At 50.9% G+C, this 24,723-nt stretch overlaps 1 protein-coding gene across 2 annotated transcripts; it reads left to right on the forward strand.

Moving 5' to 3' along the window:
* The first annotated feature begins 1,979 nt into the window (after positions 1-1,979).
* Positions 1,980-24,271, forward strand: CIITA (class II major histocompatibility complex transactivator). Of its 2 annotated transcripts, XM_068566130.1 has the most exons (18): positions 1,980-2,121; positions 2,361-2,456; positions 4,848-4,910; positions 5,090-5,170; positions 7,463-7,507; positions 8,602-8,754; positions 9,142-9,285; positions 10,444-10,608; positions 11,161-11,229; positions 12,238-13,888; positions 14,795-14,953; positions 15,636-15,707; positions 18,533-18,613; positions 19,186-19,278; positions 20,533-20,619; positions 23,020-23,103; positions 23,281-23,364; positions 24,196-24,271. In XM_068566130.1, exons 1-18 carry the CDS (start codon positions 1,995-1,997, stop codon positions 24,269-24,271), a joined length of 3,330 nt encoding a protein of 1,109 aa, XP_068422231.1. In that variant the 5' UTR covers positions 1,980-1,994. The 2 variants fall into 2 exon arrangements, with proteins under 2 accessions (XP_068422231.1, XP_068422232.1); XM_068566131.1 differs by lacking the exon at positions 8,602-8,754.
* The last annotated feature ends 452 nt before the right edge of the window (positions 24,272-24,723 follow it).

Below are 24,723 nucleotides of genomic sequence, written 5' to 3' on the forward strand. Positions count from 1 at the left end.
GGCACTCAGAAGGCTGTCTTGGACCCTCTGGCCAGCTCTCTTCTCCAAGAAGCTTCTTTTGATTCTTTTCAGCATGTATCTGCATCCCAAGTATAGCGGGTTGAATGGTGCCACCCCGCCAAAGATATGTCCACATCAAATCCCTGGAACTTTGAATGCTACCTTATTTGGGAAAAAAAAAGGTCTTTGCAGATGTAATTAAGTTAAGGATCTTGAACTAATATCCTGGATTATCTGGGTGGGCCCTAAATCAATGTCCATTTAAGAGAAAGGCAGAAGATTAGGAGGTGATGTGACCACTAAGGCAGAGAATGGAGTGATGTGGCCACAAGGTCACAAGTCAAGGAATGCCATCAATTCCCAAAGGTGGAAGAGGCCAGGAAGGAGTCTCCCCTGGAGCCTCCAGAGGGACCATGGCCCTGCCTGCACCTTGATTTTAGACTTCTGGCCTCCAGACCTGTGAGGGAATAAGACTCAGTTGCTTCAAGCTACTAGGCTTGTGGTACTTGGTTGCAGTAGCAATAGGAAATGAACAGACCATGGAATCATAGACTCCCTGCACTAGAGAGCAAGACAGGGTCATTGGAGCCACGCAGATGAAGCTTCACACTGGCTCTACCAGCAAGAGCTGCACATCAGGGGGCTGCTTTGCCTCTCTGAGCCCCACGTTGCTCATCTGCAAAAGGGAGACCACAATGCCTACCTCCCAGTGCCAGTGTTTTGTTTTGTTTTAACAGCTTTATTGGGATATAATTCTAATGGCAGACAATTCACCCATTTACAGTGTACCACTCAATGGCCTTTTTAGTATATTCACACAGTTGTGCCACCAACCCTCAGCCAACTTTAGAACACTTCATCATTCCCCCAGAAGAAACCTCATACCCACTAGCAATTGTTCCCCATTTCCCTCCACGATTCTCCCTCCACTGTGGCCAACTACGAATTTACTTTCTATCTCCAAAGAGTTGTCTGTTCTGTATATTTCATATAAATGGAATCATACAAAATGTGCCTTTGTGTCTGGCTTCTTTCACTTATCAGGATGTTTTCAAATTTCATCCATGTTGAAGCATGTATCAGTACTTTATTCCTTTTTATGTCTGAGTACTATTCCACTGTATGGATATACCACATTTTGTTTATCCATTTATCCATTGATGGCCGTTTGAATTGTTTCCATTTTTTTGGCAATTATGAAGTATGCTTTTATGCACATTTGTATACAAGTTTTTGTGTGGACACAGCCAGGGTTGTTTTGAAAATTAAATGAAGTAGAACCTAAGGTATCTGATATGTCCTCCAACAATTAATAATGAAAGATATTAGAGGAAATATGCCCCAACTCTTTCAATTTACAGATTAGGAAACTGAAGCATGGAGAGGAGCACAGACTTGCTTGAGGTCATCCAAGGCAGGAGAGCATAACACTTAAATGCAGGTCCATGAATCAGACTGCCCCGAACTAAATCTTGGTTGGACTTGGGTTACCTTATGTAGGTCACTTCACCTCTACGAGCCTCAGTTTACTCATGTGTAAAATGAGGTTAGTAATAGTACCTACCTCATATGGCTGTTGATGTGAGGATTAAATGTGCTAGACCATGTGTCTGGCACATAGTAGGTGCTCTGTACATCTTAGCTGTTATCATTCATGGTAGTGCCAGCAGCAGAACTTAGGTCTCCTGGCTCCCAGGTATGAGAGGTCTTGAATCTACACTTCTCCAGTTCCCTTTTCTGTATCATGGGCATCTTCCCAGTGTGACTGTAGGTTCCGTGGAGGAAGGACATAGGGCTTCTTCTCCCCACTGCCCTGAGCACATAAGAGGTGCCGAGTGAGAACCTTTGCTCACTTTCTTTGGCTCCTGCCAACACTGGCCTTCACCAAGTGACCCCGCTGGAGACTGTGGTAGGTGTTAATTCCCTGCATCTTTCCAACACCCCATGAGCTAACTGAGTGTGTCTCCCTTCCAGGCAGTGGACAGCACACAACCATGGAGTTGGGACCTCTAGAGGGCGGGTACCTGGAGCTTCTCAACAGCAATGCTGACCCTTTGCAGCTCTACCACCTCTATGACCGGATGGACCTGGCTGGAGAAGAAGAGATAGAGCTCTGCTCAGGTGGGCTCTCCTCCCTCTGGCCCCTTCCAAGTCCCTCCCCACCCCTCTGCCTGCAGTAGAGATGGCAGCCAGGTGGAGTCCTGGCTGTGGAATTCCGGTCAGCACCACGGACAGCTCCAACTCCCTGCCATGCTGGCTCCTAACAGGAACATCTCCCAGCCCGCCCTGCCTCTCCCTCCTTCCCCACCAGCCCTCTTCCCAGAACTTTCCTGCTTCATCCAAGTGGCTTTTCCTCCCAGAACCTGACACGGACACCATCAACTGCGAACAGTTCAGCAGGCTGTTGTGTGATATGGAAGGTGATGAAGAGACCAGGGAAGCTTATGCCAATATCGGTGAGGAAGCATTATGAACCTAGAAGAAGGACAATTGAAGGAAAAGATTCTTTTATCTGTTTTGTTAATCTCACCCATTCACCAGGAGCCTCCAGGTCCTCCCTCAGAAATCAGGGCAAGGGGGGATGGGGAGCGAGGGCTAAAAGGACAGAGAATCGGGGAAAGAAGGGAGATGGAGAAAGGTAGGGAAATAGACCCCTTCACTAATGAACACCAGGCAAACAAATCTCACTTCTCCACCTTCTGCCTCCATTTCTATACTTTTTTCTATTTGTTGCTCTTCTTTCCTTCCCACAAAGCCCATATCATACGCCCCTCCCTCCCTTTCTCCTCAGCTCCTAAGCTAAACTACTCTAGTATTTGTAATAACTACCTTTGGGGGGCCACTTGTAGCCTGCAAATCACTGTGCATGTGTTATCACATTGAATCCTTACAAAAACAAAGGAAGTAGATACCTGTTAGTATCTTCATTTTACAGATGAGGAAATTGAGGTTTAGAGAGATAAAGAATCTACCCAAGGCTGCATTAGAGATAGTAATGGGCAGGTCTGAAATTCAAAGTCCTTATTTTTCACCACAAGAAGGAAGGTACCTAGAGTGGGGCGGTTTGGTAAGGCTCAAGCTGAGAGGCTGGTTTGCAGCTTTAAAAAGACCTACAGTTTTCAGACAAGGGCAGAACTCTTTGGGACTCTCTGGGGAGAGGTGCTTCTGTTGTTTTTTGTGGGGGGTGAAGGATCCCTCCTTACCAGGTTCACCACTGTCTCATACAGAGGCTTTGTTGAATTAGAAAAAGATGCCCCTTCTTCTAGAGGATGCAGCCCCCATTAAGATGTAACAGCTTGGCTATCAAAGTGCAGGCTGGATTCCTGCCCCCATTTGCCCTTTTGGCTGGGCACCCTGTAAAGTGAACAACCTGCACAGATGTTCTCAGTGGCCCTTTTCCTGGCATCCCAAGAATCGCATCACTTAGGAGGTCTGGCATGAAGATGGCTAGACTTTCCTCAACACATAGTTAATCCAGCATCATACAAGGGCAGCAGATGGGGAGGAGCAGTGACTGTATGTGTCTCAAAGATGACAGAACTGAGAACCTGCCTGCTTCCTTTCCTTCCTGGGAATTTACTTGGGAGAAGCAGAAATGTTTAGGGCTGAGAGTATTCACATTTCCTCACAACTGGAGGCAGTAATGAATGAGTTGGGCTTTTTCCCAAATCACTTAGGATTTGGGGGCTTTTTCCCCTTAGGGAAAAAGGGGCATCTACACAGGAAGTGGGAGCAAGTGGAGGAGGCAGCTTCACCCAAGTCTGTTCCTCAAGTCTCTGGTCCTGGGCATGCAGTCATCTGAGGCACCCCGAAGTATTACATTGGCTTCCATACGTATAAAATGGGAATAATAATCACACCTGCCTCATGGGATGACCGTGAGGATTGAATAAGTTTCTGTGCATAAAGTGTTCAGAGCAGGAATTTGCAAAGAGTAAGCATTCAATAAGTGTTAGGTACCACCCCACCTCTACCACCAACACCATCATCATTATATTTATCATCATCATCATCATTATCACCACTTATGCCCCCACTCCATTCCTCACTCAGAAGCCTTTTATGGCTCCCCATGGCCTATAAAATCCAGTCCTAACTTTCCCCAACATGAAACTTTTACTGAAGACACCTATTTCTAAGAGTTTCCCAAACACCTCTCCTCACTCTGTCCCCACTACCCGGAAAGCCCTACACTTTTCACCTCTCAGACTCTACCCACCCCATCTTTCAAGGTCTGGCTTCAGGACCCCTTCCTCTGGGAAGCCCTCCCTGATTGCCCCATCCCACTATACACTCTCTCCTCTTGCCATGATAACTGTCTTCCCGTTGCCTCCAAGCCATGTTCCACTTCGTATAATTAACCACCATTGATTGAGTGTCTACTGTGTACTGGCTACTGTGTTGATTGCTTTAAATGCAGAGCCTCTAACCCTCACCATCCATCCCTGGGTTGTAGGTGTTATTTATTCTCATTACACAGATGAGGAAATGGGGGCCCAGAGAGGTTAAGTAACTGACCCAAGATTGTACAGCTAGTAGGGCAATTGGGGAGTAGAACTGGAATTTAAACTCAAACCCAAGACAACTCTACTAAGCTGTGTTGCACTACTTTATAGCAATAGATAAATTTGTATGCATACATATCATCCCTTCAGTTAGATTAAGAGCCCATGAAGTTTCAGTGTTCCTTCGTTAATTTGATCATTCATTCAGCAAACATTAATTGAGCCCCAGTGTGTGCTAGGTCTGGAGGGTCACGGTTCCCCGATGCCCAGCCCAAGGCCGGGCATACAATAAGCATTCGGTGAGAACTAGTTGATTGACTGCACTTCTTCTTGTCTGGGCAGCGGAACTGGACCAGTATGTCTTCCAGGACTCCCAGCTGGAGGGCCTGAGCAAAGACATTTTCAGTAAGTTGCGGGGGTCTTGGCTCAGTCTGCATTTCCTTCCTTGTTCCTTGGAGAGTTCTGTAATACCCGACGACCACCCTTTCATGGATGGTCAGATCATCCCCAACATAGGGACAATGGGAGCTCACCTTGGATGTCCACTGACTGTGTGTGTTGGTGTCTTTGGTTTTTCCCCGAAGTCGAGCACATAGGACTGGAAGAAATGATCAGCGAGAGTGTGGAGGTGCTGGAGGAAGCAGGACAGAAAAGTCAGAAAAGACGTGAGTGAGCCCCTCGCTTATCCGGCCTAGCCTTGCTTGACTCCCGGCCATGCCTTGGCTCTAAAACCTGTTACACGGCTCCCAGTTGCTTCCCTCGTTAAGTTCTGTCTGCTCTGCCAGGCTTGGGTGTCCCACCCACCTCTTCCCTCACCACTGCTCCCTGGTGACCCAGGGAGGAAGCAGACGGCCCAGGATCAAATGGCCCCTCTCCTGATGGGTCTCTACCTCTGGCTGTTTTGATTGCCATTTCCAAAAGGACCTCTGGGCTCTGGCTTCTCTTTCATCCTTAGTTGTCACCTCTGTATTTAAGGGAGGTCTCTTCAAGCACAGTTTTTTTTCCCAGCAAGATCTGGGTTTGCATCCTGGATCTGCTGTTTATAGTCTATGTGAACTTGGGCGAGTACCTACATCTCTCTGAGCCTCCTGGTCCTGGTCCGTCTCCCTGCCTCCTTAATCTGTCCTTACCCGGCAGCCAATGTGGACTTTTAAATGCAAATCAGATCATCTTGCTGCCCTGCTAACCCTCCAATGGCTACAAAATACATACCACAAGGGCTGTTTGATCTGGCCCTTCCCACCTCTCCTAACTCGCTATGAGCCACCATGCTCCAGCCATACTGGCTTCTTTCCATTCCTGTAACCCATGTATCCTTTTCAGCCTCAGGGCCTTTGCACTTGCTGTTCTCTCTATCTGGAATGTCCTCCCCCTTCCCATGGTGGGCTTGGGAATCGGTTAGGCCTTGGCCAGCATGTCACCTCCTCCTGAAGGCTTTCCTTGACCAACTTTTTCCATATAAATTACGTCACTTATTTTCACCTTGTTTGTGTCTCTCCTTCACTGTAGCACTTGTCACAATTTGGACTTATTTATTGCCTTTTGCTTAGTTCCCCCACTGTGAGGACAGGGACCTTGTCTTTCTTATTACTACATCCCCAGCACCTGGCACATGGCTGGCATGCAGGAGCACCTCAATAAATATCCACTGAATGAAAATTTCCATAAAATGGGCCTAACAGTTAATCAAGAGCTTACTATGTGCCAGACCATGTGTAAGCCCTGTACCTAGTTATTTAATTTGAACAGGTAAACAGGTGCATGGCATAAAAATTCAAAATGTGTAAAAAATATTCAGTGAAAAAAAATCTCCCTCCCATCCTTTTCCCCCAGTCCCCCATTTTCCCTCCCTGAAGACAACCTATGTTGCCAGTGCCCTTTTGGTCTTGTTAGGAATATTCTATTCGTCTAAAAGCCAGCTCTTAAAAAAAATTTTTTTTCACACAAATGACCACATTTTACCTACACTCTTTCTTCATTTAACATGTCTGGGAGGTTATTTTCTTAGCACTAATGGAAAACACATGGTCCTGCCTCCAGGAATTTCCCTTTCTTTCTATTTTCTTCCTTCCTTCCTTTCCTTCTTTCTTTCTTTCTTCCTTTCTCTTCCTCTCTCTTTCTCTTTTATTCTTCTTCCTCCTTCCCTTCCTCCCTCCTTCCCTTCCTTCTTTCTTTCTTTCTTTTTGTTTCATAACCATTTTCCCTAATATTTTGTTATGAAAAATTTCAACATACAGCAAAGATGAAAGAGTTGTACTACAAACAACCATATACCCATCACTTACATTCTACCTTCAGTGTTTGGCTATAGTGGTCTTAACGCATCTCTAGCCATCCCTCTATTCATCCACCCATCCAGCGATTTTATTTTTGGAACATTTCAAGGTAAATTGCAGACACCAGTACTGCCCCATATGTCCTTCAGCATCCTTGTTATTTTTAGGGCTGTGCAGTATTTCACATAATCAACCATAATTTGGTTCATCAGCCTCTTGCTAAGGGACACATAGGGGTTTTCTCAGTGTGTTACGTGCTTGATACTCACTCAACTGATTTCCAGTGCATTCCTGCGAAGTGGGAATCACTGCCCCCATTTCACAGATGAGAGATCAAAGGCTCAGAGAGGCTGTGTTGCAGAGACACACAGCTAGGAAGGGACCAAACGCAGGGTTTTTTTAATTTTTAGTATTATTTTTTTAAACTCAAACTCATCTTGTGTCCCCTCTGTGGCTCTGCCTCTCCCAGTGCCTCACCGTCCTGGGTGCTTCAAGATGGGGTTTGGGCTCAAGCAAATGAGTGCGGGCAGAAATTGTTGGGGACCGGGGAGGGAAAGGAACCCCCAAGGCCACTTCCCAGCCATTTAAGGCAATGCTATAGGGCCTGCTGGGGTCCACAAGCCCCTCCTGGCGTGGAATACCCCTTCCCTGGGGCTGTTGACCATAGTGTTCTCTCTGCAGCCTTCCCAGAGGAGCTGCCTGTGGATCTGAAGCACAGGAAGCTAGGTGAGCAGGGCGGGTGGGTCCTGGGAGATTGATGGGCAGGAAAGCCAGGGCCTCCTCAGGCCCGCATGTAAACTGGCATTTGAAAGCCGGGTCTCAGAGAGGTGAAGCCACTTGTCCGAGATCACACAGCAAGTGAGAGGTGGAGTTGGGATTCAAACCAAGATCATGATTCCATAGCCCATGCTCTGAAGTTCAGGGACTGCTGGGAGATTCAGCTCCTCCTACAAAGCCTCTCCCCTAACACCTCCCTCCTCTTAACTCTGAGTCAGAGCTGAGACCCCACCCTACCACCACCACATAGTTCCACTGCCCCTCCAGGCCACACGTCTCCTTTCAGAGTGTAGAGTCACCTCGGATCAGCTGGTTACCCAGTGCCCTCCCGCCCTCCGTAGAGCCCCCATGCCTCAGTGAGCCTCTTCCCCCATACTCATCATCCCCCCACCATCCTCCCCTCCCTTCCTCTCCGCTCCCCTCCCACTCAGTTGTTATTGCAAAGGTTGGGCAACCAGCCCCGCTGCGGGGAACAGACTGAGGAATGAAAGCCTGATAGTCCAGTGGAGGAAGCCTGGTCCCTGCCCTCAGAAAGTTCTAATCTGATGGAGAAGACAGGGACCCTGCCCATGAAGACCCCAGGATGATGGAGAAATAGTCTCTGTCTTCAGGGAGCTCCCAATCTGATGGGGGAGGCAAGTCTCCACCCTCCTAGGGCTCCCAATTAAATGGAGGAGATAAACTCCTGCCCCAGTCTGATGGGCAGTGCTTGGGGCCTCTTAGGGGGCCGGGGGCTCAGTGACTGGTTGTAGAAGCTGGTAGGGGCCTGGGCTAACAGCCTATTCATAGGTCTATCCCACCCCTAGCTCTCCATGGCAGGAAGCTCTCAGGGCCCAGTCACAAAGAGGAGGCTGGGGGTAGAGGGCTGCCTGGCACAGAGCAGTTGCTGATGAAACCAGCTTCACCCAGGGCGGAGAAGAAGACAGGAGTTTCCTTCCACTGCCAGCAGAGATCTGCTCCCGGAGCACTCCCTACCCTGGGAAGGCCCCTGCAGGCACCCACCCAGATCTCACCCAGCCTCTAACATTGGCCCTTCCTCACAGCTGAGCCCCTAGCCATGCCCGTGGTGACTGGTGCTTTCCTGGTGGGGCTAGTGAGCGACTCTTCGGCTCAGCCCTGCCCGTCACCACCTGCTCTGTTCAACAAGGAGCCAGCATCCAGCCAGACCCGGCGGAAAGACACCGGTATGTTAGGGGGCTTGGAGAGGGTGGGCTTCCCCACTCCCCGGAGGCAGGAGCCACCAGGGACAGGAATTCCTCCCCCTGCTAGTGTCCCCCGCTTCTGTCCCAGCCAGTGCCAGCCTCAGTGTCCCCATCAACCCAGTCTGTGCCAGAGAACATGCCCTGGAAGGAAACACATTCCTAGGAGACACAGCAGGGAATCCCCGCCAATTAGGGCATTCACCCGCCAGCCCTGTGCTTTCATCAGCTGGGAACTGAGCACCGTCTCTGTGCCAGCAACACCACCACAGGCAAGCAGACACAGCTGAGGCTCTCTGGAAGACTGGAGCCCTTTAGAAGGGAGTCAGCTGTTAATTAAGATGTTAATGGAGAATCCCACCTCAACGCCTTTGTCTCTTGCAGCGCCCCCTTCCAGTTCCTTGTTGAGCTGCCTGAGTCTCCCTGCTGGACCCATCCAGATCATCCCCACTCTCTCCACTCTGCCCCAGGGGCTCTGGCAAATCTCAGGGGCTGGGACAGGGGTCTCCAGTATACTCATCTACCAAGGTGCGTATGCGAGGCCGGGCTCCCCACCCCCTCTGCCTGTGACCTGACTACCCCCTGATCCCATCCCCCCTCCACCCCACCCCTGCCCCAGACATTTGGCAGTCTCAGCCTAGCACCTTCTCATGATCCTCCTTCCCCAGAACACCCATCTCTGTCCCCGTTTCCCAAAAATCAAAGCAGAGGAGCAGAGCTCCCCAACGTGGTCGGGGTGAGTGGCACACCAAGTGGCTAAGTGGTATTTTTTGGGTCACTTCCCCCGAGTAAGCCTTAGTTTCTCCTTTTTTTTCAAAAAAAATTAAACTTTATTATATTTTAAAATCACAGCATCGGGACTTCCCTGGCCGTCCAGTGGTTAAGACTTTGCCTTCCAGTGCAGGGGGTGTGGGTTTGATCCCTGGTCGCAGAGCTAATATCCCACATGCCTCATGGCCAAAAAACCAAAACATAAAAACAGAAGCAATATTGTAACAAATTCAATAAAGACTTTAAAAATGGTCCACATCAAAAAAAAAAAAATCTAAAAGAAAAGCACAACATCAATGCATGCTCATTAACAAGCCAAGCAATAAGAGATACAAGAGTTACTGAGTCTCTCCCTCACTCTTTTAGTATACCGTTGTGAACAGTTTGGTATGCATCCTTGCACAGCTTTCTCTGAGTTGCCTTGTTTCCAGGTCAGTAAAATGGTCCCTGCTGACCTGCCACATTGAAAGGTTGTGAATTGTCCAAGGGAAGGCATGTTGGGCTCTCAGGGATGGGAGAGAGAATGAGGCTAAGGGGATACTTCCACTCAATTCAAGAGCATCTTTTGAAGGTTGCATGCCAGTTTTTGTATAATGCATTGGTGCCCCAGGAGCAAGAGAGTGTTCTGGGCATCCAGGAAAATGAGTACTGACCACACAGTGGGAAAAGTGCCGTAGTAGCACTTGCCCTAAGCTCCCTATGAGCTGACTATGTCCATTTCACAGATGGGAAAACCAAGGCTCTAGGAGCCTAGTTGTAACTCCAGAGCTCTTTCCTCAACTTCGGCCTGAAATGTCTTCCTCTGGAAGTTCCCCTCGCCTTTCCCCAGACTCCCAGCCCCACAGCCTGATTTGGGGAGGGGGTGACCCAAGTGGGCTCCTTGTTGTTTCTATACTCCTTTCTCTCCCCATGTAGGTGAGGTGCCCCAGGCCAGCCAAACACCCCCCTCCAGCAACCCAGCTGTCCACAGCCTCCCGAAGTCCCCAGACCGGCCCGGCTCCACCAGCCCCTTTGCCCCATCGGCAGCTGACCTCCCCAGCATGCCTGAACCAGCCCTGACCTCCCGTGCAAACCTAACAGGTAAGAATCAGCAGGTCCTGTGAGAGTTACTGGAAGCAGAACTGAGGCCCTGGGGGAAGGGATTGCCTCAGACAATGAGATCCACGAACAGAGCTGCCTGCAGACACGGGCAAGTTGTGTTTGTGTAAAACAGGGCAGGGAGGGTCTCCAGGGAAGGGGGATACATGGGAGGGTTGGTGAGGGGAACAATTGGAAAATCCATGCCAAACCTAAACAGGGCCACCAGCCTTCACCATCTTGTTACATGGCAGGAAAACAGGCTCAATGCAGCCAGATCTTCTGAATTGTCAGCAGAATCTGGAGATCTTGATTTTAACATAGATATTGTGATTTTTAAAACACTGGTGAAAATTTTTAAAGTACAGCTGGCCAAAAAAAGACATCTTTGAGCAGGATACAGCCTCGGGTCACCACCTGGTAACCTCCATCTTGCGGAGACTCAGCCCACGTCAGCTCTGACCTTGCGATACTCAGAGGACTGATGCCCCAGCGGGAGGGAGGTCCCTGGGGCGCCCCTCACCCTAACTCTGACGCTGGCTTCTTCCTCTCCAGTGGATGAGATGTCCCCCACCCAATGCCCAGCAGCTCACAAGGCCTCCAGCAAGCTTCCCAAGTGGCCTGGTGAGTGGTGGCAGGGTCCCTCTGCCCGGGTGCTGGAGGCTTCCTGTCACTCATTCACCCAACACTTATTCAGTCCCTCACTTGTTGGCTCATTCATTCATTCATTCATTCACGTGCTCATTTGATCCCGCCGTCTCAGCATTCATTCTGCCAGTTATACCTACACTTAGAGCAACATTTACTGAGGACCTGCCCCTCGTAAGCCCATGCTAGGCGTTGACATCTTGTTTGTGAGGCTGAGAGAATGAAACAGGGAAGGGTGGGTGATTGAGAGAGTGGATGAAGGCAGGAGTGGGTGATGGGTGTGGGAGGGATGGAAGGTGGGAATGAAAGGGCAGCTGAGAGAACGGCCAGACGACTGAGTCTGACTCTGTTCCAGGTACACTTCCAAGCACATGAGATGTAGTCAATCATTAAAGTTGTAAACAGGGACTTCCCTGGTGGTCCGGTGGTTAAGACTCTGCGCTTCCATTGCAGGGGCGCGGGTTTAATCGCTGGTCAGGGAACTAAGATCCCGCATGCCTCCCGGTGCGGCCAAAACAAACAAACAAACAAAGTCATAAACAACCCCAGTATGATCCCCATTTTACAGATGAGGAAACCGAGGCCTAGTGGGGTATATCACATGCTCAAGATAACAGTAATAAGTGGTGGAGCTGGAACTTGAACCAGAAACCTGGATTCCACTATCTTAACTCTTACCACCCCCCACCCCCCCATGACTTCCCTATGGTGAGTGAACCAAAAAAGAAGGTTAGTGAGTAAATGAAAGAGTGGACAGATAATCAAGTGAGAAGATGAGTGAATGAATGGGTGTAGGAATGAATGAATGAGTGTCTGGGTAATTGAGGGAGGCAGCTAATCAAGAAGGCAGTCGGGGAAGACTTTGATGAATGGATGAACAAGCTAGTGATGGTGGCCGGGCTGGCCACTCTGCTGCCCTCACAGTGGCCAGTCCTGCCACTAGCATCCTCCTCTCCCCCACCCCACACCCTTTGACCTGTGCAGAGAGTGTGGAACAATTCTACTGCTCGCTACGGAACAAGTACCAGGCTAAGCCCGCAGGCCCGGAAGGCATCCTGGTGGAGGTGGACCTGGTGAGGGTAAGGCTGGAGAGGAGCGGCGGCAAAAGCCAGGACAGAGAGCTGACCACCCTGGACTGGGCAGAGCGGCAGCCGGCCCGAGGAGGTCTGGGCGAGGTGCTGCGGGCCTCTAGCAACCACCGGCGGCCACGTGAGACGCGGGTGATCGCCGTGCTGGGCAAAGCAGGACAGGGGAAGAGTCACTGGGTCCAGGCCGTGAGCTGGGCCTGGGCCTGCGGCCAGCTGCCACAGTACGACTTTATCTTCTGCATCCCCTGCCACTGTTTGGACCGTCCGGGGGACACCTACCGCCTGCAGGATCTGCTCTTCTCCCTGGGTTCACAGCCACTGTCAGGGGACGATGAGGTCTTCAGTTACATCTTGAGGAGGCCCGACCGCATTCTGCTCATCCTGGATGCCTTCGAGGAGCTCGAAGCCCAAGACGGCTTCCTGCACAGCGCGGGCGGACCCATGTCAGCAGAATTCCGCTCCCTCCGGGGGCTGCTGGCGAGCCTCTTCCAGCGCAAGCTGCTGCGCGGCTGCACCCTGCTGCTTACAGCCCGGCCCCGGGGCCGCCTGGCCCAGAGCCTGAGCAAGGCCGACGCTCTGTTCGAAGTGGCCGGCTTCTCCGCCCAGCAGGCCGAGACCTATGTGATGCGCTACTTTGAGTGTTCGGGGGCCACCGAGCACCAAAAGAGAGCCCTGGCGCTCCTCCAGTCCCAGCCATTTCTCCTGAGTCACAGCCATAGCCCCACTGTGTGCCGGGCCGTGTGCCAGCTCTCGGAGGCCCTCCTGGAGCTAGGTGATGAGGCCCAGCTGCCTTCCACGCTCACGGGCCTCTATGTTGGCTTACTAGGCCCAGGAGCCCGTGACAGCCCCCCAGGCGCCCTGGTGGGACTGGCCAGGCTGGCCTGGGAGCTGGGCCGTGGTCACCAGAGCAGCCTGCGGGAGGGCCAGTTCCCATCGGCCGAGGTGAGGGCCTGGGCTGTGGCCCAAGGCTTGGTGCAGCCCACGCCGGGGGCCCCGGAGACCGAGCTGGCCTTCTCCAGCTTCCTCCTGCAATGCTTCCTGGGGGCCGTGTGGCTGGCTCTGAGCAGCGAAATCAAGGACAAGGAGCTGCCGCAGTATTTGGCATTGACCCCGAGGAAGAAGAGGCCCTATGACAACTGGCTGGAGGGCGTGCCGCGCTTTCTGGTCGGGCTGGTCTTCCAGCCTCGTGCCCGCTGCCTGGGAGCCCTGGCAGGGCTGGCGGCCTCCACCTCAGCAGACAGGAAGCAGAAGGTCCTCACCAGGTACCTGAAGCGGCTGCAGCCTGGGACGCTGAAGACGGGCCGGCTGCTGGAGCTGCTGCACTGCGCCCACGAGGCGCTGGATGCTGGGCTTTGGCAGCATGTGCTGCAGGGGCTCCCGGCCCACCTCTCGTTCCTGGGCACCCGGCTCACACCTCCCGACACCCACGTGCTGGGCAGCGCCTTGGAGGCGGCGGGCCGAGACTTCTCCCTGGACCTCCGCAGCACTGGCGTTGAGCCCTCTGGACTGGGGAGCCTCGTGGGACTCAGCTGTGTCACCCATTTCAGGTGGGGTCCGGGGGCAGGAGAGTGGGCTTCTTTGCCTTGGGCACCTACAGCAGTCTTGGTGCTGTGCCCAGTGCTGACTCTGTGGGGTCTCATTTAGTATGAATGGCAGCCAGATGGGGGCAGAAGTGATTCTATCCTTTTTTAAGATGAGGAAGCCAAGGCTCAGAGGGGTACAGTAGCTTGTCCAAGGTCACACAGCCAGCATCATTCTTTCAACCAGTATTTGAAGGCTGGCCTTATGCCAGGCACTGGGCCACGTCTAGAATCTAAGACTGCCCTGGATTTGAATTCGTTTTCTTTTCTCCATCCCCTGATCAAGCCACCGTTTTTTCATGGTTAGATTAAAGCCATAGCCTCCCCTGACCTCCCTGCTTCCATTCTCCTCTTCCACTCCACTTTATATTCAACCATCAGCACACATCTCCCTAGAAATTGCATCTGATCATATTCCATCCTTCCTTACAATCTTTCAGAGGCACCCCACCTCCCTCAGGATGAAGTCAAAGTTCCTTAATTTAAATTAAGGAATCTAAATCCTTCAGGGATCTGTTTGATCATTTAAGCCTAATCTCCAGAGAATCTCTCCCACCTTCCCCCTAAGCATACTTTACCCAAGCTGTAAGGTCTACACCATTGTAGTGGTTCAACTGAGAATTTAGCACTGAGCTTCCTGGTAGCCAAAGCAAAAAGGGAAATAAAACCACTGGGAGAGTTGAGAAAAAGGAGGAATTGATGAGGGCTTGAGTGGTCATGGAAAACTTTCTAGAGGAAGTAGGGGTTAAGCTGAGGAAGGAAAGTATCTGAATAGGTAAGAGGTCCCTTCATGGAGCCGCCACCCCCCCCACACCCCCCGCATTATGGTCTAGCCCGGTCACCATGACTGGGTCTGAGGCCCTTCCTCCACAGGGCTGCCTTGAGTGACACAGTGGAGCTGTGGGAGTCCCTACAGCAGCATGGGGAGGCCAAGCTACTCCGAGCAGTGAAGGAGAAGTTCACCATTGAGCCTTTCAAGGCTGAATCCATGAAGGATGTGGAAGACCTGGGCAACCTCGTGCAGATCCAGAGGTGAGAGGGAAAGGGCATGGGAGTTGGTCCACACCATGCAGGACCTAATATTAAGTTTGCTATTAGCACTTCTTCCTCTTTTGGGGGTACCTCCCCTGCTCCCCGCCAGCCAGTGGCCATCCAAAATCTCTCACTGCAGTCACCACCCAGGCAGAGGCCCCAAGATTTATCACTCTGTCCACTTCAGAACTTGCCATCATGTACCCAATTCTTTCTCAGCTAAAGCCAAGGAGATATTCTCTACTGCTAAGAGTTCATAAGCTGCCTTCTGCATCTAGTAACACAAATGACACCTATGGCCATGTTTCAAGGCAGCCAGGACCAGTATCATTCCCATTTTCTAGATGGCAGAGGTCTAAGGTTCAGAGGGCAGAGGAAACGTGACCACAGAGCAACTGTCTTTCTGTCATTCCTTCATCATACATTGTTTGAGCACCTACTATGCGCTGTCTGGGATGGGTGTGGGTAATGCCTCCTCTGAGGCTCTTTTCCGTGAAACGCACAGTAATGCCTTAATAATATCCTGTCCTGAGGTTTTTCTTTTTAACAAGGGGACAACAGTAGCCCAAGGAAGGCAGTCCTTCTGGGGAATTTTGGGCACTGGGGCAGGCGTCCCCCCTAGGAGGGGGCTCCATGACAGGTGAGGAACCAGCTCTTCCCTAACATTGCCCGTTCTCTCCAGGACAAGAAGTTCCTCTGAAGACACGCCTGGGGAACTCCCTGCCGTCCGAGACTTAAAGAAGCTGGAGTTTGCGTAAGCAAAGGGGTAAATTGTCTTGGGTCCCCACGAGGTTCCTCCTCTGGCATTAGCTGAGCTTGTGCCACCAGAATGGAGATGGGTCCTCAGAATCATTCTTACCCTCTCGCCCCACCACTCTGGAAACCAGCTTCCAGCAGCTGGGGCATGGCCGGTCTGGGCTAGTCCTGGAGGCTCTCGGGGGTGAAGCTAACTTGCCCATTTGCTGGTGAACATGCTCACTCGCATCGACTCATTCAACAGACCTACTCATATGACCAAGGCCACTGTTCTCAATGAGCTTGCCGTCCAGTGTAAATAGATAATTACCACCTGCTGTGATTAGTGGCCGGAAACTCAAGGGCTGTGAGCGTGAAGACTTAGGGGAGGTCAAGGTGACTTCCTGGAGGAGGAGACTGAAGCATTGAAGCTTGACAAAGAAATAGGAATGAACCATGCTGGGTGGAGATATTATCTCCCCATTGTACAGAAGCAGACACTGAGGCCTTGAGAGTGTAAGTTGTTTGTCCAAAGTCACAAATGTCAGGTCAGCCTGGCTGTTGCTCCAACAAACGAAAAAGTTAAATTCGTGGTAGGTCCTTGTTAGGGATCTAAAATCATCCAACTATTAAGAAGGAATTATTAAACAACTACAGTATACTCAGTGCCATAATCTTATTAATTTCAAGAGCCACTCTGGGAGATAGTCATTATCTTCCCCATTTTACAGATGAGGAAACTGAGGCCTAGTGAGGTTAAGTAACTTGTCCAAGGTCCCCAGCTGGTCACCCACAAGCTGTCTGCTCTTCCTGATCACAGCTCCCCCCCGTGCCCCAGAAAAAGCCGGGCGTTTCTTCTTCTGAACAGAGACAAGAGGCCAAATTTGTGCAGAGGTGAAAAATATTGCTGAAAAGAGGAACTGTATGAAAACAATCACCAAGGGCCCCTTCTGGCTTTGAATTATTTTTAGCTTAAAAAGCCCCTAGTTCAAGGTCGGAACTGTGCTCTGGGGAACAGCAGCCGTGGGGTAGAACAGCCCAGAACCCGGAGAGTAGCCACCTGCAGGCCAGAAGCCCTGAGAAAGTTCTGAGGAAAGAAGGAAGGAAGGAAAGGACTATTCTGGGCGTGAGACTGGCAGCCACCATGCCGGGCACCCTGTAGATCTCATGTGCATATAGATTAGGCCCCTCAGCCGCTCAGAACCCTGCAGGGGCTCTGCTGGTAGACGATTCTTCCCTGATTCAACCCCCATTTACCTCTTCACCCTCACCTCCTGCACTCTTTCCAGCCACGTGGGTCCTCTTGACGGTTTTCAACCTCTCTAGGCATGGTCCGACCCCTGGGCCTTTGCACTGGCTGTGCCTTCCACCCAGGACACTTTTCCCCAGGTATCAGCATGGCCCACACCCTCACTTTCTTCTAGTTTTCAGTGAGAGAGGCCTTTTCTGACTCCTGTATTTAAAAGTACAGTTCTGCCCCGCTCACACTATGCTTTTCTGTGTATCAGTTATCTCCCACACCAGAGAGTTTACCGATTTCTTTGATTATCTGTCTTGCCCCCTGGAATGTCAGCTCCACGAGGGCAATGATTTTTGTCTGTTTTGTTCATGGCTGTCTGCGTGACAGGCTTGATGGGCCTGGCACACAGTAGGCAAGCAATCAATATTTGATAAATGAATTCCTTAATCTTTCCAAAAACCTCCTAAGATTGGGGCTAAATTTGAGAAGATTGAGACTCAGAGGCGAAGGGATTTGCCCAAAAAGCCCCACAGAAGCTAAGTGGTAGAGCCCAGACTCAAATCAGATTACGGATTCCCATCTTGTGACCTTTCATTGAGGCTAGTAGTTCCCAGACTTTGGGGTTTCAAAGACTGAGAATATTTCAGAGTGAATTTCAGTGACTATGTGCAGTTACCATCTTTTAATTTGTATCAAGTATGTTCATTTAAACAAGTGAAATAACCGCTGCTGACACCATAATTTTATTAAAAATGAACATTTTAATGTCAAAAAAGTTCAAAGGATATAATTTCAGAATAAAAGACTGTTCTTTACACTGAGTACACTTAACCATATTTTAAAAACAGGGACTTCCCTGGCGGTCCAGTGGTTAAGACTCCGTACTTCCAAGGCAGGGGCCGTGGGTTCGATCCCTGGTCGGGGAACTAAGATCTCACATGCTGCGTGGCGTGGCCAAAAATTAAAAAAAAATAATAATAATAAAGAAAAGAAAAACAAAAAAAACAAAATAGCCCTCTGTTGTCTTTATTTTTCTCATTCTCTTGAAATCTGGTCTAAATGTCCATCCAGGCTGTGTGACCTTGTATGAGTTAGTTAACCTCTCTGTGCCTCAGTTTCCCCATCTGTAAAATGGGGATAAGAAGTGCTCTTAGCTCAGAGTCATTGTGAGGATTAAATGAGGTCTGATATGAGTGATGGGCCCAGTGTGTTCCTGGCACATAAAAAGTGCTCAAGAAATGGTTCTATTTGTTATTAAAAAGCAATGGCAAATAAGTAAACCATCTTTCTCATCACTGGTGGTGGTCCTCAGGCCAGCATTTGGGAACCACTTCCCCAGGCCAGGGTGGGAGAAGGGTGCATGTGGATGTTGGCAGGAGTAAGAACTGGCTCCCCACTCAGAGATGAAAGATGGGGAGCCCCCAGCTGGGAGCCCAGCTGGCCTCTTGAGTGGGCTTTGTGAAATGTGCCTGAAGCAGAAGGGATTGGGGTCCCACCAGGTGGAGCTGGGGGGAGGTAAGGCCTCAGATGGGCCTGCCTTCTGTGGGGTCCAGTAGAGGGGCCATGACTGCTTCAGGGTCTTAACTCTGCTCTTTGCCTCCTAGGCTGGGCCCCATCTTGGGCCCTCAGGCTTTTCCCAAACTGGTGAAGATCCTTGAGGCCTTTTCTTCCCTTCAGCATCTGGAGTGAGTATAGACCCCGGAATCCCTCCTGGAGACCTCGGGCTTTGATGACCCCAAACCCTGGCCTTGTTTGTCCCTTTCTCTCTCTCTCTGCGTCCTGCTGCTTCCTCAGTGTGGCTGCTGTGAGTGACCAGATGCCCCCACTGCAGGGAAGCGATGGCAGAAGGAAATCCCCAACAATAAAAATAGGTTGAATCCTTTCGTGATCTTCGAAACTCTTCTCCTCTCATGTGCTGCTCCCAGCAATCCCATGGGGAGGCAGGGTCGGGGAACATGATCCCATTGTACAGCTGAGGTCTCTAGAGGGTAAGGAAGTTGCCCCAGCTCATGGGGCCGCCAGGAAGGAAAACAGTGACTCAGGTCCATGGGAAGTTAGCGCCTCGTCCACTTGGTGGCCTGGCAGTCCCAGGTGATGAAGATTTGCTCTCAAATGCTCGGAGCTGCAGCTGCATCTGGCCATGGTGTGTTCAGGGGTGGGAGCATGGGAGGAGGCCGCTGCTGGGTCGGAGGGTGGGGGAGGGTCGGGTGGCCTCCAGGGTGCTGGCTGATGGCCCCCCATCTGATTCCATCTGCAGCCTGGACTCGCTGAGCGAGAACAAGATCGGGGACGAGGGTGTCGCCCAGCTCTCGGCCACCTTCCCTCAGCTGAAGGCCCTGGAGACGCTCAAGTGAGTGCGCTGGGCCTGCCCTTCCTGCTGCATTTGTCCCCAAAGTCCAGCTTTTTTTTTCTTGCATTCACTCATCCATTCAATCGTGCATTCGTTTAATCTTCCACCCATTCATTCATTCATTCATTCAATCATTTCTTTAACCAGCCATTCAACCAATCATTTATTCATTTAATCAACAAATACGTAAGAAGCACTTACTATGTGCAGACACCATTTAAGGCCCTGGAGACCCAGCTTTAAACAAAGCAAAGCCCCTGACCTCAGGGATCTTCTAGGGAGGAGACGCAGTAAACAAGCAAACAAGCATCCATAATTATGAAGTGTACAGTAATGAATGTGAGCAATGTTTAGTGAGAGAAAGACTGGGGAGGTGAGAGAGGAGAGATAGATTAGGATTTATCAGTAAAACATTATTATCAAAATAGTGAATTTCTATTAAAAAAAAACTGTTCTGGGTTTGGGAAATAGCAGATGGATATGATGCAGGAGGGTCAACATGATTTTTTACTGAACCTAGAGGGATCATCAAAATCTACCCACACTCTACTCCACAACCACGATCAGGGCAGCCACAGAACTCACCAGAATTCACTTAGGGATTTCCTTGATGGTAGGACACTGAGACTTATTAAGTAATTTATAGTGTCAAGGAAACAGTGTGAGTAAGCTAGATTTCCCTCCCTTCGTCCTTCCTTACATCCTTCCTCCCTCCCTCCATTTCCCTCTCTCTTCTACCTTTCCTTCCTTCCTTTTTTAACCCCACTTAAACATTTTCTAAGCACCTACTATGTGCTTGGCACGGCTGTAGGCACAGGGATAGAGTAATGAACAAAACAGACTCGACCCCTCACCTCGTGGAGTTCACGTCATTAAACAAATAATGTAAACCCTTATGTAATGACAGTGCTGAAAAATGGTCCAAAGGGAAAAGAATGGCTGCTATAAAATCATAAAACAAGTGTGGGGGGAGCGCGATCTCTGTCTCATCTGCATCCTCACCCCCATCATCCCACTCAGCCTCAGGACGTGACTGCATCATTTTACTGATTTAGCCCAAGTCTACCCATAGCACCCTCACACAGTTCAGCACCCACGACTCTCATCCAGGTAGAATGTCTTGTGCTTGCCGCCCTGGGATGCCCTGTGAGGAAGCAGGGGTTCCCAGCCCTGCCGGAGCCTGGGGTGATGGACACGGATGGGGAGGGGCATTCAGGTTTGGCCCTGAGCCCTCCCCTTGTTGTACTCCTGCAGTTTGTCCCAGAACAACATCACTGACTTGGGTGCCTGCAAGCTGGCCGAGGCCCTGCCCTTGCTGGCTGCGTCCCTCCTCAGGCTGAGGTGAGTGGGGCCCTCTATTGGTCAGGTGCTGAGCTGGTGGGCTGGAGGGCGGGCAGAGAACCCCCTTGGTGCCAGCTGTAAGGTCGAACACTGGGACCCTGAAAGCAATCACTACAGGCTGTTCTACCACATCAGTGTTGCACAACTTGGTCGGGGTAGGGAGTGGGGGGCGCCGACCTAAAATCCAACATGAACACACACACCTGGAGTTGGGTGATGCCACCGCCCTGAACAAGATTAGCAGCCCCTGGGGAAGGGCATCTGGCAAACTCTGGGCAAGTCACTTACTCATCCCAAGCCTCTGTTTCCTCATCTGGAAAATGGGTACCATCCCAATAGCCTATGGAAAGCGCTTGGTGCAATGCCTGGCTCTGGTGCTTAATACATCTTGGTCCTCTTTCCCCAGGGCATGGCAGGACTGGGCCTTTTCTGGAGTCCGGGGTGGTCTCTAGAATACTGACTATGCACAGGTAGCCTTGGCTGGCTCTTGTCACGCACACAGCCGTCCGTACGTACACTGTCACCTTCTGGCGGGCCTTGGAATAGCACATTCTTGCTTTTGCTTACTTCCAGCCTGGTGCCTTGTGGTTCCCCGGGACTAATGGGTCCTTCCAGCCCATTATCCTTCCAGCCAGGGTCCCTGAGTGCAGCTGCATAGGTTGTGTGCTGTGCAGTTTGTAGTCTATGTGATTGGCACGCCCTAGAGTTGTGAGGGTATCTAATATTCTCTAATATCAACCATGGGCCAGAACCTGTGCTAGAAACTAGAGATACAGCTATGAACAAAACCAAGGTGGGTCTTGCTCTCAAGTTCCTTGCATAATAAATAAGTAAGCACGTGCATAAACAAAATGTTTAAAACGCTGATTCATGCTGGGAATGAGGAAACTAACAAAGGCCCCAGAGGGTACAATAGGGAGTACTGAATTCACCAGGGAGGTCAGGAGACCCCTGAGGAGGTGACCCTCCCCCTTCTGTGGGATACTCTCAGGGAAAAGCATTCCAGGGAGAGGAAACAGTAGAGGCAAAACCCCTGAGGTGGGAAAGAGGTTGGGTCTTTGAGGGCCAGAAGGGGGGCCTCTGTGGCTGGCTATAGGGAATGAGGGACAGAGGGTGGGAGATAAGGTGGGTAAGGTCAGGGAAGGCCAGATCATGCAGGGAGACCCTTGCAGGCCAGGAGAGTGGTTGGGGATTTTTCCATTGTGAATGGAGAAGCAGGTGGGGCATGTGGGGTTGATATGTGATCTGACTGACACTTTAAGAAACCTCATATTGGGAGTTCCCTGGTGGCCTAGGGGTTAGGATTCCGGGCTTTCACTGCTGTGGCCTGGGTTCAGTCCCTGGTCGGGGAACTGAGATCCTGCAAGCTGCGCAGCATGGCCAAAAAAAAAAGAAACCTCATATTTTATGGACCGTAAGATGCCATCTGTTTGTAAGACACCATTAAGAGGACAAAACGCTGCTAATTAAATGACATCCATTGTCAATGATCACAATGATTTTCAAATGTGAACATGTACATCTTGGCATCAATGAAATATGGGAAGAATCCTCTTCCTGTGGGTGAGGAAGGGCCTCCTTGTTCTAAGATCCATCCCAGGAAGGGATTGTAAAACCCCTACCTGGTTCCTGCCCTGGTAGCGGCCGACCCATGACATCAGGGGCTCCTGGAGTTTAGCTTGAATCCACTTTGCTGCAGTGTAGACTTGCTGCTTTTACATGCAGCCCTGCAGTGTTGCTCTGAGGCTGAGTCAAGGCAAAGTCACGGCCTTGAAATTAGAACCGTGGCTGCACCTGGCTTGTTAAAAGGACGCTCGTTAAGGAAGGTACAGCTTAAGATGGCACCAGCGACACCTGTCGTGCTATTTCTGACACTGCTGATGGTGACTGAATATACTATAGAAACCCGAGCCTGCCCAGTGACTCTGGGTTTCTCTCTCTCCTGCTATCCCCGATGTTGCCCCACCCCCCCAGAGTAACTTGTATAACCCTCACAAACCCCCTTGGGAGGTATAATAACCATAGTTAACATGTAGTTCATTCCACATGTCGGGCCCTATTCTGGGTGTTTTACCAACGTTAACTCATTTACTCCTCCCCACAATTACTCTATCATGCCCATTTTATGGAGGAGCAAACTGAATCACAGGGGAGCTGAGTAACTCGCCAAAGATCAGACAGGCAGCAAGCCACAGAGCTGGGATTTGAACTTGAGCTGTCTCAGATGGGAAACTACCTCCACTTAGTCCTGCTGCTTCCCTAGACTCACTGAGTGACCACAGAGAAGCAGCCTCAACTCCCTGGGCCTCAGTTTTCCCCTCTGTTAAATGGGGCAGTAATCCCCCTGGGCCCTGACCCCCCAGCACCCCCGGCCCCTGCCCTGACCTCTGTCTCCGGCAGCTTGTACAATAACTGCATCTGCGACGTGGGAGCCGAGAGCCTGGCACACGTGCTTCCAGACATGGTGTCCCTCCGGGTGCTGGAGTGAGTGTGGGAGCCTGGGCAGTGTGGGTGGGGCCAGGACTTGGGAGGACCAGGGTCTCCTGCTGGCATCATGGGAAGGGCTGGGCTGAGGTCTGGTTGTCGAGAGCGTGGTGATGACCTTGGTCTGGGGTTTGTTGGTCCCCAGGGCCAGGATCCACAATGGGTTTCTCTTCCCAGTGTCCAGTACAACAAGTTCACAGCTGCCGGGGCCCAGCAGCTCACTGCCAGCCTGAGAAAGTGCCCTCACGTGGAGAAGCTGGCGTAAGTCTCACCAGTGGTGGAGGGAGAGTCAGGGTGTGGTTCACCTTGTGAGCCCTGAGCTCAAATCCCGCTCTGCCCCTCACCAGCGTTCAACCTTGGGCAAGCAGACACATCAACCCTCTGGACTCAGTTTCTTCTTTTTTTTTTTTTTTTTTTTTTCTTTTGGCAACACTGCACGGCTTGCGGGATTTTAGTTCCCGGACCAGGGATTGAACCTGGGCCCTCAACAGTGAGAGCACCAAGTCCTAACCACTGGACCGCCAGGGAAGTCCCTGGCCTCAGTTTCTTCGTCTGTAAAATGGGAGTGACAATAATATTTACCCCCTATTTAAATATTTATATCAATATAAATATTTGTCAATATACTCAGAAGAGTATCTGGTACACAAAAATGTTCTATATACTAGGCTGAACAATATGAAATTGCTTATATTCAACCATTTTTGACCTACACACCTGGCAATTTCATATGGTTGAAACTTATTTATTATTATATCACTATGATGTCTACTGTCCAGTACTGTACTTTATTGTCTTTCAAAGCACTTTCGTCTACATAATCACTCATATCTTCTAGGAGGGGTAACGTGGCTCTTGTAAGACCCATTTTGCAGATGAGGAGAATAAGGCACAGATAGGTTAACTAACCTTTTTGAGATCACACAGCAAGTCAGCGGCAGAATCAGTTTTTAAAAAGGGGTCTTGGGGCTCCTAGGCCTCTGGTGTCCCCATGACCCCACACTAGGCTAGGTGGGAGGAGGGATTTGGGGGCAGCTTGCGTTAGGGCCACCCCCTCTCCTCTAACCTCTGTGTGCCATGCCCCCATCACAGGATGTGGACGCCCACCATCCCTTTTGGCGTCCAGGAACACCTGCAGCAGCTGGACTCAAGGATCATCCTGAGATGATCCAGGCTGTGCCTGGGACAAGGTAACTGAGGTGAGCTTGGAAGGGGAGAACCACGGGGGTCCCTGGGGACAGTGTCCTGTGAAGTCAGAATCCATAAAAGATGGGTGGGGCAGCAGGTGGGAGCTGGGTGACAACTCCTGGACCATGTGCCATCTGGGCCCACCCCGTATCCCCCTGTGCTGGGCTCGGTGGGGTGTCTTCTGAAGGCTTTGAGGACTTGGGCTCTGAGGATCCTCCCTGTGGGCAGGCGTGGGACCCGGGGAAGGACAGGTGGGTCAGCCGTGCACGTCCCACAGCCCTCAGCATTGGGAAGGTCTGCCTTCGAGGACGCCCCAGCCATCCCGGCTGCTGTTTCAACCTGTCGGCTGCCCCGATGCCCGGCATTGTTTTCATAGGAATTTGCTCTACCAGTTTCCTGCCTCTCTCTGTGCGGATGACTGTCCCCTCACTT

Source organism: Eschrichtius robustus, chromosome 16 (assembly GCF_028021215.1).
Source record: "Eschrichtius robustus isolate mEscRob2 chromosome 16, mEscRob2.pri, whole genome shotgun sequence".
Taxonomy (NCBI): Eukaryota; Metazoa; Chordata; class Mammalia; order Artiodactyla; family Eschrichtiidae; genus Eschrichtius; species Eschrichtius robustus.

Bases quoted from the DNA above. Each gene is read 5' to 3' on its own strand.
- CIITA (XM_068566130.1), top strand. From the start codon at position 1,995: ATGGAGTTGGGACCTCTAGAGGGCGGGTACCTGGAGCTTCTCAACAGC. The intron at 9,286-10,443 runs GTGCGTATGCGA...CTCCCCATGTAG, and splicing joins CAGTATACTCATCTACCAAG to GTGAGGTGCCCCAGGCCAGC. The intron at 18,614-19,185 runs GTGAGTATAGAC...TTCCATCTGCAG, and splicing joins TCTTCCCTTCAGCATCTGGA to CCTGGACTCGCTGAGCGAGA.